General features: G+C 39.1%; 1 protein-coding gene across 4 annotated transcripts in view; it reads left to right on the top strand.

The window, feature by feature from the left end:
* ccser2b (coiled-coil serine-rich protein 2b) overlaps window positions 1–14,825 on the top strand; it is an 81,958-nt gene that overhangs the window by 16,684 nt on the left and 50,449 nt on the right. For 3 of the 4 annotated variants that reach the window (XM_059531948.1, XM_059531952.1, XM_059531950.1), the window contains exons 2-3: window positions 11,022–12,410; window positions 13,200–13,384. In XM_059531948.1, the coding sequence (XP_059387931.1) occupies window positions 11,057–12,410; window positions 13,200–13,384 (1,539 nt within the window). In that variant the 5' untranslated portion in view covers window positions 11,022–11,056. The remainder of the gene's footprint in view (window positions 1–11,021; window positions 12,411–13,199; window positions 13,385–14,825) is intronic. The other variant, XM_059531949.1, reaches the window with a different exon arrangement.

The following is a 14,825-nucleotide window of genomic DNA, read 5'->3' as shown; positions in this document are numbered from 1 at the left end:
GATTTCCGCTTCCTGCAACGCTGTCATACGCGTTAAAATGTCCGGGCACAAAAAGCTTGTGCCTTTCGTGCACAGGGGAAGTGCATGTGTAAAAGTCGTTGCGTTTCGTTGTGTATAATCCTGAAACGTGCCCACGGCAGGAATTAGGCCAACAGATTGAACATCGGGCTCTGCCGCTAGCGAAAAAGCGGCAGCTGTGTGAGACGTCATAAACGGGTTGTCTGTGCAAGACCTTGAATCGTCCCTCGAATTCTGAAAGCTGGATTTCGCAGAGTGTCTGAGGGAACGTTTGGCGTAACAGCTCGATCCAATGCTGCTCGAGGCGCTGTTTGCGGCGAGACAGTCAGTGTTTGATTATGGGGACTGCAGTGAGAGTGTTGGATGCGCAAAAAAGCAGTCCAACAGTGCTCTCTAGTGGAGGGCACAGTCCCTGGCAAGCAGCGAGAACATCAGGAGCTGCTATTCGGGGCCCGAGAACGAGAGGCATTAGCCGTCGAACTCAGGTTTAACCTCTTGCGCTGACGTTGGTGAGCCGGTGGAAAAACCTTAGGGCCCCAATCCTTACGAGGGGGCGCCATAGGTGAAGGCTCTTCCCGAGAGGCAACTCGCTGACGGTGAGAGGAGGTCGAGCGAGAACGCGCGGGCGCCTGCCGGCATTCAACCTCCCTGGGTCTGCGAGGAATCAGCTGGCGGAAAGCGGCTGATTACTGTTTCGCTGCCCTGAATTTTTCCACCACCGAAGTGACAGCCTCTCCGAACAAACCGTCCTTAGAAACAGGAGCATCCATGAGGAAAGATTTATCCTTTTCTTTGATGTCGGTGAGATTAAGCCAGAGGTGGCGCTCAACCGTAATCAAACCAGCCATGGAATGGCCCACTGCTCAAACAGTATGTTTGGTAGCACGTAGGGCCAAATCTGTTGCCCGCCGTAATTCCTTCACTGCCTCAGGTGTGATACCCTCCCCTTCATTTAGTTCCTTTAATAGCTCCGCTCGGTAGGCCTGAAGGACCCCCATAGAGTGGAGCGAAGCAGCCGCATGGCCAGCGGCCATGTAGGATTTCCCAACTAGGCTGGACGTGACTCGACATGCCTTAGAGGGAAGAAGGGGGCGAGACTTCCATGCCGCGGCCGAATTAGGCGCGAGGTGTTCGGCGAGAGTCTCTTCCACCGGAGGCATCGCTGCATAGCCATGGTTCGCCATATCGGAAATGGTGGCGAAATCCGCAGCCGCAGCGTTAGTAATCCGCGGCGAGAACGGCTGTTTCCAGGACCTCGAAACCTCTTGGTGGAGCTCCGGGAAGAAAGGTAAAGGCCTTCGGGGCTGTGCAGGTGTCCGACTAGCTAGAAAACAGTCGTCCAGCTTAGATGAAGGTTGGGCCTCGGCCTTCTCAACCTCCCAATCCAGTCCCAATTTACCCACCGCGCAAGAAACCACATCCAACAGCTCGCTGTAGGAGGGGGAAACACGCCTCTCCTGTCCGCTAGGGGGGAGAGGGCCAGTGTCGGCTGCAAAGTCCTCAGACCCCGAGGCCACGGTGGATAAAACGTCATCATCATAGCATCCACAACCGAAGGAGATGGCACTACATGCTTCCGGTGTGGACTGAAAATCCTCATTAGAGAAGACGACAGGCTCAATAAAACTTTTATTCTGCACCAGGGTAGGGGAGAGCGAGCGATGTAAAGAATATTCCAGCGCTGCGCTGTCCTCGAAAGCCATGTCGCACGTGTCAGCCCAAGCTATCGCCTCGTGCGGTGCCTCGGCAGTCGCAGAAGTGACATGTCGGGGGTTAGACACGGGGGCGACATCAGAAAATACTTCCACCCTCGAGCGTAGTACTCTGAGCCGCAGGCCATCACAATGGGGACAAGAAGAAAGGCCGCTAAGCGCCGCTTGTGCGTGATGTAAACACAGACATACTACGCACCTTTCATGAGAGTCTCCCTTCGTGATGTACCTGGTACACGGCTCCTTACACCTTCGAAACTCATCGCGTCCGCAAAGAGGAGTTAACACTGCTCGTAGAAAACCGCTGAAGAACGCGAGATGATTCCTAGGGCACAGATAATTCGCTTCCCTGAAGGAATGAAAATCTGAGTGAAATAGCGCGCGGCACCCAGGTATATGATGCGTGCGCATGCGTAAGGGTGGTGCCAAGCGCTATTTGGCCAATAGGATTGGTGAGATGGTATAGGGCTTCAGACATTCGTCACACCGAGGGGTGTTCCCATAGCCGGTGACGTCACCGCAGCATCGAAGTGACCTATGAAAGGGAACGTTATGACTCTGCCCTCTTTTTTTAAGTCTTTTTTACCCCCTTGTAATTTGGCTCTGAATCTCAAGTGAAAATTGCCATTTTTTCCTCCTACAAAATAGTGGATTACTCTGTTAATGTTCATCCATGACAATATTTTGCCTTTCATCACTATACATGTCTGTCATTCCTCAGAAAAAATATTATCAAAATCAAAAATTTGAGCAGGGGACCTCTGGTTGAGTTGACATGGAATGATCCTATAGTCTTTATTTCAGCTGGAAACTAGTGAATTTTTTGGAGTATATTTCTTGAGAATGCATGAGGATAAATCTTTTAGTTGTGTTTGTGTTTTTTTTTCTTTATTCCTCATTTTCACTTTCATTATTGGCATGATTTAGGCTAACCCATAGACTGTAAAAAAGGCTTACCTCACACCTGTAATAGAAGACAAACTGTTTGTGACAGCAAGATGAGCAGGATCAGATGTTTGTGGTTATGTTGTCCATGCCTTTTTTGGTTCACTGTGTGAAAAGCTAGGTTGTGTGAGAGTGGACTGTGCAGATTCTTTTATGCTGTTTATACCACAGTATGTATTTGTGCATGAAGAACTTGTTATTAAGGGTGCAGTGTAGTGTTGTCAAAAGACCCGGTACTTCGGTACCAAGTAGGGATGGGACGGTATGAAAATTTAATATCACGATTATAGTGACTAAAATTATCACGATTATCAATATTATCACGGTTTTGTTGAAATGAGATGAAAGTGTTCAAAAATAGTTGATGCTCACACTGAAAACATTTCAGCAAGTTTTATATTTAATAATCAACAAACAACTAATAAAACAAGCAACTCTATGCACTTAATTTAAAGAAAGTTTAAATTCTGTGGCATTTCCTTCCTTACAATGAAAAGTGTAGAAGCATAGAAAAGCATAGAAAAGTCACTGACTTTCGCCATTCCTTCTCGAAAAAAAACAAAAAAAACATTGTGCGCTGCGCTTGCGTCAGACTGTTGCTGGCTGGACATGATTTAATAGTGAGTTATTAAAACCGCGATAATCAAACACTGTTTTAATGATAATTCATTTTTAAACGATATTACTAACCTTCAGCACATTTTATCACGGTTATCAATAAAACCGGTTATCGTCCCATCCCTAGTACCAAGTCGGTACTAAAAAATTTTAAATGTGACGGTACCAGGTTTCTTTAAGTACCGGTAGTACCGAGGTCCCGTTCAAACCCGGTTCAGCGCTATGATTTCCGCGAAGCAGAAAACGAGGACGGAATCTCAAAATCCAGTCATGAAAATGAAACTTACATTTTAATAGCTACGGACAGTCACGGAATTTGTTAAAGTTAGCATAAATTAATCAAATCAATTCTCCATATGGACCATTATCTGTAAATGTTAAGCCGCAAAAGTTGTTTGAAATATGAATCCGTGTTCTGCGCGTCTCTGTGTGAATTAATGAATGGCAGAGACGTGCGGGTTTGTTTACTACATAGACTGAAGCGCATGACGCTTGCATTAATTTCAGCATCTGAGCTTCAGAGTTCTCTCTCCATCAAGCGATCTGAACTTTTCAGTTCATCTCAATGGACGCACAGCGCACCTGTATTTGATGCTCTGTAAACTCTTTGTGAAGGCGCACGACTCACCGTCGCTTTACCGATAGCGCTGTTTCTCACACATGCAAAGAGAGAGAGCGCGAGAGTCTTACCACGCTGAATCGACACGCTGTATGTAAACTATTCTTTGTCGTCTTCTCCTGTCAAAATAATGGAGTTCATTTAGAATTATTCATATTCATTTTCGAACAAGCAGAAGACATACCGGTTTCTCCGGTAGGGGGCGGAGCTAATGCGCAAATGGCAATTTCATTGGCTGGCGCTGATCTCTTACCGTCCCTGTTTTGATTTCAGCAAATAATTTTGACTGAACGCAGACAACGTGATTAATATTCATGAACCCAGCAGCTCATCAATTCATAAAGCATTGTATATACATTAGTATGATAGTAGAATTAGTAGTAGTATTATCTTTTAATAATAATTAATATGATCTATTACTATTTTTTTACAGAAACCCTCAATGACCAAAAATATCTTAAGCATCACCACCAGTTTTAAGTTCAGTTAAAATTACAAATATGCATTCATTAGGCCTAAAAGTTAATTTTTACATAAAGGCATTGTGCTAGAAATATTACTATTATTTAGTAAAATGTAAGTGATACTGCTACTACTGTTGAAAAAATTTATAAAACTTTATTTTTTAAAGAATTAAATCACAATATTTCTTCCATGTTTTAATTTTAATAGCAAATCCCCTTTATTTACCAAAAATAAAATGTGTTTAAATTTCATAAATTAAAAGACAAATTAAACTTGGGTGAAACTTGTTTACTGTTTTTCATAATTATATAACTTGTAGAAAAACTTTAAACACAATTGTAAATAAGTATAAAGAATGGCATTGGTTTTATTTTTAATGCTAAAAAGTTTTTTTTTTAATTAGCATATTTTTGAGTTTTGCTTTGGTACCGAAATTGGTACCGAGAACCGTCGATTTTCACTGGTATCGGTACCGAATACTGAAATTTTGGTACCGTGACAACACTAGTGCAGTGTAAAGTAGAAATTAGTTAATTACAGTTAAAGAGCAACATCACAGTTAGCCACATTAATACAGAATGTGTTGTGTGTCACAGGTGTAAATCAGCTGTTTTGCTGCTTTCAAATGCTGCTTCTAATGCGTCTCATCCCATCGGAATTTAGAGTAGGAACTTTTATTGGAATATTTTATTTTTTTCTTACACGTATAATAAGGGTTACAATATGCCTTATCATTCATAAGTTTTGAATAATCAAAAGTTAATTTTATTTGTATTTAAGTATTTAATTAATATAAATGGTTCTGAATTATCAAAATGATGATTGTATTATGATACTGTTACCAGATGAGGTGTCCCATTTCGGTATCTAAATCAAATTCAATGTGCAAAATTTGTTGCATAGAAAGCATGTTAAATGCAGGTAGAGTGTTTATTTAACAATTCATAGTCATACACACAAACAAACACACATTCAATAGTTACTTATACTGTGTTAGGCCTGTAATATTGTTGTCTTGTAAATGATACAGATGTGTGTGGGTAGGCAAAGTCGACTGTTTCAGCAATCATTACCATTTGCCTCACTGTTCACATATCGGATATTTTATCAGTGAGTCACATCTGTCACACCCATATATGTCTGTCATTTTGTCTTAATTTGTCTTATTGTTGGTCTTTATTCCTTTTCAGACAATATTTGATGTCTCAAGCTTGCATCCTTTTGCATCACCTCATGGGTCGTGTAAGCATAGGTGTGCCTGGGAGTTTGACTACAAACACATTGACTCATTTAGCATAACGTACAGTACAAATGCAAATACTATTGGGAAGCATATGTGTGACTTACAAGTAAATAGTTAAAGAAGGTACATAGACTATTGTTAGTTCTTTAATTGTTCAGTCCATAGTCCAATGGATTTTAATGCAGCTTCACTCTTTTCACTGACTCACCAGGATAAAAAATAACTACCTGGAATTCTCATGACCATATTCACATTGTCTTGGCACTTCTTTCTGGAATACAAAATACATTTTGTATACGTGTCACAGTTTCCAAAATATTATGCATCACAACTGTTTTCAACATTAATAATAACATGTTTTTAAGCACCAAATCAGAATATTAGAATGATTTCTCAAGGATCATGTGACACTGAATATTGGAGTAAAGGCTGTAATGGATGTACTGTAGTGAGTGGCATCGTCATTTTAGACTCTGTAGATACGGGCATGGTGCTTGAGGTGGACAGCTCTAATGTAGAGTTGTTGTTCCTCCAGATATGCATTCATAATATATAGACCATATACAATTTTTTTTTTCTTGCCTCCTAAAAACTTGTGATGACCGTAAACTTACGTTCCCAGAATTTTCTGCGTTGCATGTCAAATTTTGTTCGAATTTGATGTTTCTTCTTATTTTTTTCCTTATCTGTTATGTTTATTAAGGTTGTATGTCACATATAATGTTGTTAAATTAATGTTTATTGTATATTTCAGTTTAACGAGTCTCACCATGATGATATTTAGTATCTGTGTGAATGACACTCTGCACCTTCAATGTATCTTATTATTTAAAGGCTGCTTGTGATGGGCTTTGTTTCGTCACGTGACTTTCTCATCAAGCCTGCTTTTGGTTGATACCAGTGTAATACAAAGGTAAAAAACAGATTTCAGTACTTCAATAAGTTGGTATATTAATATTATATCAGTTAAATTATGGTATTAAACTTAAGGTAAAACCGTTAAACCTAAAACGGTGTTACTGTATTTTTTATGGTATAAAACAGTTAAACCAAAAATGGTGTTGCTGTATTTTTTACGGTATAGTTCTGGCAACCACAGCTGCCAATTTTTTTTTTTTACCGTATATTTTAAGGAATATCTTTTACAGTGTAGGTTAGAATCCGTGATTACTAAATATAGGATTCACAAAGGTGCGGAGACTACCGCACATTCTCCTCATAACATTAGATTCATCAGAGCTGGAGCCATGCCAGAGTACACCCCAGGCAAGGAAGATATTTCCTCAAGTAACTGCAATTCCATGTTTTCAAACAGATGGTGACAAAGAGGCAGAACTTACGGACTGCAGCTTTAAAGAACATTAGGGGTGCACCGATTGAGATCGGCTGATCGTTAATGCGCATCTCGTCAGTAAAGCCGGTTCTCTAATCAGCGGTAAATTCCCTCAGGTGCGTGACTTCACATAGAGCTGCTGTTACTACACAGAGCCGTTGTTAACTGACTAGTTGCGCAAATAAACGCTGATGATGAACGTGGATTTGCGCATCTTCTCAGTTAACAACGGCTCTGTGTAGTATCGGCTGCTCTATGTGAAATCATGCACCTGAGGGAATTTACAGCTGATTAGAGAACCGGCTTTACTGATGAGATACACATTAACGATCGGCCGATCTGGATCGGTGCTCCCCTAAAGAACATAGGTGTAAAACTGTTCATTATTAATCGGTTAATAATCTTTTCTTTTTTTAAATAAGAGTGCAACAGGTAAAGGCTATTTCTGATCGCAAATTCATTAGTATTGGCATTTTTTGTTTGTTAGTCACAGATAATTTTTTTTTCTGTGAAAAACAAAGAGCCAATGGGAAAATTTTTATTTTATGTCAAGGGAAATAGGGCAATTTTAACTTATGTGTTTGCTTACAAAAATAAAGTCATCACTAGGGATCTTTATTTTGGTTATTTTTCCTAACTGGCAACCGACGGTCCTTAACCGATTATTTACTGTTAATCAACAAGATTATTTTAAATTAGAATTGAATTAATTTTTATTCTGATGGTTACGACTTACATCTTAGGAAAATAAAGAATTCAATACCTCAAATTCAAATATTAAATTTTGAGCTTGATTAGTTTGATTAATTTTGAGTATAAATACTGGGTACCTCTTGAGCTAGTTTAGAACATGCAACCACAATTATGGGAAAGACTACTGACTTGACAGTTGTCCAGAAGACAATCATCAACACCCTCCACAAGGAGGGTAAGGCACAGATGGTCATTGCTGAAATGGCTGGCTGTTCATAGAGTGCTGTATCAAAATATATTCATAGAAAGTTGACTGGAAGGAAGAAGTGTGATAGGAAAAGGTGCACAAGCAACAGGGATGTCCACAGCCTTGGGAAGATTGTCAGGAAAAGCTGATTCAAGAACATGGGAGAGCTTCACAAGGAATGGACTGAAGCCGGAGTCAGCACATCAAGAGTCACCACACTCAGATGTCTTCAGGAAAAGGGCTACAGCTGTCACATTCCAAGAACCAAGCCACTCCTGAACCAGAAAAATATGTCAGAAGAATTTCACCTGGGGTAAGGAGAAAAAGAACTGGACTGTTGCTCAGTGGTCCAAAGTCTTCTTTTAAGATGAAAGTAAATTTAGCATTTCATTTGGAAATCAAGGTCTGGAGACTCGAGGAAGACTGGAAAGGCACAGAATTTAAAGTCCAGTGTTAAGTTTGTGACGTCAGTGATGATTTGGTGTGCCGTGACTCTGCTGTTTTTGCTCCATTGTGTTTTATCAATTCCAAAGTCAATGCAGCCATCTACCAGGAGATTTCTGAGGACTTTATGCTTCCATCTGCTAACAAGCTTTATGGAGATGCTGGTTTCATTTTGAAACAGGACTTTAGCACCTGCCCACAGTGCCAAACCACTTATGACTTGTTTGCTTACCTTGATATTACTGTGCTTGATTGGCCAGGCAACTCACCTGACCTGAACCTTACAAAGAATCTATGGGGTATTGTCAAGGGGAAGATAAGTAACATCTTACAAACAATACAGAGAAGCTGAAGGCCACTTTCAAAGCAACCTGGGCTTCAATAACGCATCAGCAGTGCCACAGGCTGATCATCTCCATTCCACGACACATTGAAGCAGTAATTTTTGCAAAAGTAGCCCCAACCAAGTAAATGCGTGCATAATTAAACCTTCTTTCGAGATCTTGAACATTTCTGTTTTGTAAATCTTTGCGGCTGATCTTTGAAAAAAAAATCACATTTTTTGAGTACTTGAGAACTTAAGTACTTAATAAATAGAAATTTGGCATTGGAAACATTTGATTTTGTGTCAAATGAGAGACCCATCGTTGGTTTCAGTTTAGTTTTAGCCTAAATTCATTTATTTTGTAAAAAAAAAAACAAAATTGCGTTGGCATTTGGCCTATTTCTGAAAGAAATAATAAAACGCAACTTTTTTTTCTCTCTTAAAAACACACACAGGCACACACACACACACACACACACACACACACACACACACACACACACACACACACACATATATATATATATATATATATATATATATATATAATGTATGTGTGTGTGTGTAGCGTAAGCCTATTTTAACCATTCAGCAAACCTTTTTAAATATTTTAATAAGTTCCTGAAAATAAATAAATAACTTTATTAATCGATCAAAATTCTTAACAGTCGGTTAACTGTTAACCGGTTAAAAGGAACATCCCTAGTCATCAAGGTAGTGCTCTATTAATTCTGCATATAAAATTGCTTGCTTGGCAACCCTAAACAAATTGTAAAATTTAATTGCTTTAATTTAAGTTTTACTTACCATGGTATGTCCTGAAGATCTTTGTTATACCATATGGATTTATTAGAAGCTTAGCGAAAAACAAAGAATAATCTTCATAACCAGAAGAGGGTTGTCCAGCACAAAAAATGTTGATGAACTGAAACACATTTGTAGGGGAAAAAAAAGCCTAGGATGCTTAAAGTTACTAAACTCAGTGGCTCGCTTAGTTCTTTGGTTATTTGTGTGTTGTTAGTTTAGAAAGATTGTGTCAAATCAAAAAATCCAAATTGGTTTACAGACTTTTCATTGCAGCAAATACTTTAGAGGCTTGAACATAACATGTTTCCAGTACTGATGGATCTCAGTTAGTCACAGGACTTTTTGTTCTGTCTTGCTCCTGAATAGATACGTTGTATATACCAACTCTTGGCAACAAGGCATTATCTCCACTATCTCCTCTTGGTCATACTTTATCCCTCCAGTGACTGAATTAACACGGACAGAGGTTTTGAACATTTGTAACGTAATGATTGTGTAATGCTTTGTACCCCTGCATATTAGGTTACTCTTCATCCAAGCTCACACATGGCTTTCACCTCTCTGATCTTAATCTGAGTATTTTCTAGAAGGTTGGAACTCTCATATGATGTGTTCTTGTTAAAAATATCAATAAATCTTTTTAAGTCCTTGAATATCATTCGGATCGAGGACTGCATTTAATGATTTTATTGAGATCCTCATGTCAGTCCCTTCAAACAAGATGAAGTCTGAGGACAAGGTATAAGGTGATTCTCAATTCTGGTCCTGGAGCCCCACTGCTCTGCACATTTTCTGATTAAGATCAGGACACTTGTTAGAAGAGAACTCGATGAACTGGGGTGTGTTTCTTAAAAGCATTGTTAGCCAAGTATGGTCACAAGTTTCATCGTTGACAACATAGTTCAAATTAACATTCCCAAAAATATTTTTGCCATATCATTTCCAAAATGAGATGTTTTGCAGAATGCTGTTGTTGTTATTGTCCATACACCGTTACTAGTACTAGTAGTCCGTACTCTGATTACCATGCTCTGATTGAAAGTTTTCTAAAGGCAAAAAAAGGTATTTGTGAGGTCCATATTAAATTGATTTCTTGCCGAAAACTTCCCTGTCAAATTATTATAAGATGAAACTTAATTTGCCCTCATTTGCATCATCACTTTAGAACTTCATCACTTCAGTAGAGCAGAGTGTATGTGTAAAATAATAATAAAGGGCCCATCAGTTGTTCGTGTGATATTACATGTGCATACCCTGCATATCCATGCACTGCACCACTGGCTTTTGTGTACAACAGGGATGCCCAATCCTGTTCCTGGAGTTGTACAGTACTAACCTGTAGAGTTCCATTCCAACCCTGATCGAACACATCTGTCTGTAATCATCAAGTGCTTCTAAAGTTCTTAAATGACTGGTTTGGTTGTGATCAGGGTTGGAGCTGAACTTTACAAGAAGGTAGATCTCCAGAAACAGGATTGGTTACCTCTGGTGTACAACATGCAAGCAAGTTGCTTGGTTCATATTTCATCCTCTCTTTCCTCTTTTTTTGCAGTTCTGTCCTCACATCCATGGTGGAGAACCTATCTGATGGAAAGGAAGGCTGTCAAACAGCTCAACATGGTCTCCAGGCTGCCCAAGTTTGCTTCCTGTCCCTCAAGAACCACCATGACTGCCCTTCCCCAAGGATCTACCCTCCCGGTTTCCTCCTCAGAGTCTAAAGGTGGACCTCTAGTCAGGCACAATAATTTATCACGTCTACAATCCCTAAATTGGAGAAAGGGTGAAGAGGACATTGGAAATAAAGTTCAACACTCTGACAGCTTGGATGAGGAGAAGAGTATAACACCAGTGATAGTGACTAAAAAGCCTTCCACTGCAGTTGCAGTAAAATGTAAAAGTGCAGTCCCTACTTCACAAAGTAGTTGCCCCAGGAGCATACCCCAGCCTAGCAAAACATTTCCCCGCATGATTACTCCAAAACGCCTCTCAACAGGGAAACCCCTGAATAATGATATGGCTTCTCAGAATGAAGTGAGTGTTGGTAATGGACGATGTGGCTCCTCAGGGCCCGGTGTTGGTCATGTATCCCAACAAAGAACCCTGCAGAGCAAACTATCCCTGTCCAACGACAGCATCAACTCTGACTCTAAAGACAACTTAGTGCGCTCTCAGAGTTTCACCAATTCCAAGAGGGTAACATGTCCCACCAACCCACCTATTACCCGTTCCTTCTCCTTTAACAAAGCTACAGAGCTTGCTAAAGAAAATCCAAGACCATTGGCACAGTCTCCAGTAGCTAAATCAACCCTCATACAGCCAAATACATTATTATCCGAAGAGAAAGTCAATAAATATGTAATTCAAAGGCCTACTGTTACCACTAGCAGTCATCTTTTGCAGACAACCACAATAAAGAAATCCCTTTTACCCAGCTTTGCAGGTAACAAACCTTCTGCGCTCTGTTATAGACTTACACGTCCAACACAAACCAAACATCCCCGCCCTGTTCTCCTTGGAGTTGTCCAAAAAGATACAGAATTGAGTAAAAATGTCCAAGACACTACAAAGATAGCAGAAACCAGTTCAGAACCAAGTAGCAACATTGAAAGTATTGAAACTTCCCCAAATGAGACTTATTTTGAAGCAAAGGAGGTTGAGGGGAGTCTGGGCCCCTCCTTGGAGGATATGTCGCTATCATCGTCCTCCTCTGTGGAGCACAATGACACTAGTGAAGAGTACATGGATGACTTTGATAATCTCGGGAATGGAGGTGAGACCCTGCTGCTGCCTGTCCTCAGTGAGGGGTTAGACCACTTCGGACCATGTAAAGATGACAACGCTCTAATTAGCATGTTCAATGAGGAATCCATGAGGAATGAGGTGACCAGCCTGCACACCTTCTTATCCGAAACTGTTGACTGGGCAGGGATGGGCCTTGCAGGTGTGACTGAGAATCAATCTATTTCCATTACACTTCATGACAACTTTTTGTCTTGCTGTGTCTGATTTTGACTGTTCAAACCCTAGTTAGCTGACCTGCTGTCTGCAGCCTACATTGGTTGCTACCTTCATAATGTGATACTGTACGTGCCCCCAAAGAAAAATACTTTAATGTTTATAAATGCAATAATTGAATTGTTCTCAACTTTTTTTGTTCTTAAGAATGAAATTACAGGCTTAATTTGGTTGACGGTTCTTGCTGAAGACTCACTGAATAACTATGGAAAACACCTCGAAGACTTTTTGTGCTGCCTGCAGATTACTGTAATCCTGTAAATTATAATAATCCTAATAAGTGCACAACTATTTCAGTTATGCCTGGCTTGATGGGGGTTTAGCATGTCAGGGTTTACTAATTACAGGTTGACGTTACATTATCTCGTTGACACAAGCCAGTGTGATTTCAGCTTGAATATCGTAAAAATATACAGTATTATACTGTTGAAAGGTGAAGTGTTTCATTTTTCATAGTTAAAATAGATTTTCTTATCTCAGTGTGTACTTGACATATATACCGTGTATATTTTTATTGGTACTTCTCAGCATTGCACGTAATGCTGTATCACATTTCCACAAAGGATATATTTGATGCTACTTTAGACTTTTGCCAAAACAGGGTACCTTAGAAGGCAGCATAATGATGTAATATTGTCACTACACTTACTTAAAAAAACAACAACAACAAAATCTCTATTACCCTTTCTTACTCAGTATATTGTCTTTCTTTTAGATGGCAAAGATGACTTTGAGCATGAGACGTTGTCTCCTGTAGGTGATTTTCCTCATGGATCGTCTTTGGACCTGTCACCCTCAGACAGCTCTGGAGGGACGTACATGTGGGACGAGGAGGGAATGGAGGCACTGGGAGGCTCTGAACACCCCTGTGGAAGCTTTGACTCTGATCTCAACAGCATGGTGAGTCCAAAGACTTTGAATGACAACAACACAAACATTTTTTTCTAAACAGTTTCATAAATAGTGGATTATTGTTTTAACGTTTTTCTTATCTTGCTTGCACAACTCCTTAAGCAGCCCCCCTTAGTGTTCTTTGGCCCTGTGGTGAAGAATTACTCCTCTAGACAACTCTCTACAGTCTTGTTTGCAAGCTACTGAAATCTACTGAAATCTACTGCCAAAGCTTTTCTGGATCGGTGTTCTTTATGATTGGCATATAAAATCTCAGCTATTATGATGTTGACAGCACTGCTGATTCTTTGTGTCGTTAAAGTAAGTTTGTCTTGTGTTCATAGCCCAGAGACAGGCTTGATAAGGCTTTCAGGTTGAGTTATTAAATGTGCGTCTGTGATTATGCATCATAATACTGAGAGTACTCAAAATTGGCTCCTGATGATATTCATTCGTCTTTCCCCTGGAAGCAGATGATCAGATTGTCAGCTTCATGGCAGTCAGTAAACAGTGAGGTGAAATCAAAGTCAGATGAGAGAATGACTCTGCATTTATGCTTACAGCATTAGTCTTTATCCTCCTTTATAGCAGTTATAGCTTGGTAATTGCCTCTCTCTATATTGATATTTATCTTTTAATTTAATTTAATTTAATTTAATTTAATTTAATTTAATTTAATTTAATTTAATTTAATTTAATTTAATTTAATTTAATTTAATATCTTTCAGTATTTAAGCCATATTCAAAATCATTTAATTAGTGTAACTATATCTGTTTTGTAAACATGACACTTATTAGATGAGATGAACAACATTTGCATAATCCTATCACTAATTTTCATGATTTAGTTGTATTATAGTAAATCGTTTCGCTAACTAATATTTAATTGTTTTTATATTTAGCTCTGAAGACTGCCACTTACAGTAAGTGACTGGTCTTAAAGAGACATTTTGTGGATGTTTGATGCCACAGTTTGATGATTTGAAGGCTTCTTTTAGGCTTAATTTACATTGCAAATGCCTTTTCTGCCCATTGTGTGTGACATTACATAAAGATCATATACCAATGGTGAAAAAAAATTATGTAGTTATTCTGATTTTGCCATTTAGACAAAAATGCTATTCAGATTTTTTTATTGCTTTTATTCAGATGTTATCATAAAATGAATGTATGTGACTAATGCAATGTAACTAATTTAATGAGTTATTTTTGAGCATGTAAGAGAATTCTTTATACAAATTTATTTGTATATTGAATTTTTATTGACCATTTAATTGTCTATAGTAATTGCTTTAGACCTATTTTATGTTGTATTAATTATTAATATATCTAATAATAATAAATGTTGTATAATACTATGGTATAGTTACTAGTATATTGTGATATACAGAGATTGGACAAAATAATGTGAACCCCTGGTAAATAGGCCATATTTCTCTATCAAGGTGTT

Source organism: Carassius carassius, chromosome 40 (assembly GCF_963082965.1).
Source record: "Carassius carassius chromosome 40, fCarCar2.1, whole genome shotgun sequence".
Taxonomy (NCBI): domain Eukaryota; kingdom Metazoa; phylum Chordata; class Actinopteri; order Cypriniformes; family Cyprinidae; genus Carassius; species Carassius carassius.
The sequence above is the reverse complement of the archived record's forward strand: the minus strand, read 5'-3'. Positions and strand labels throughout refer to the sequence as shown.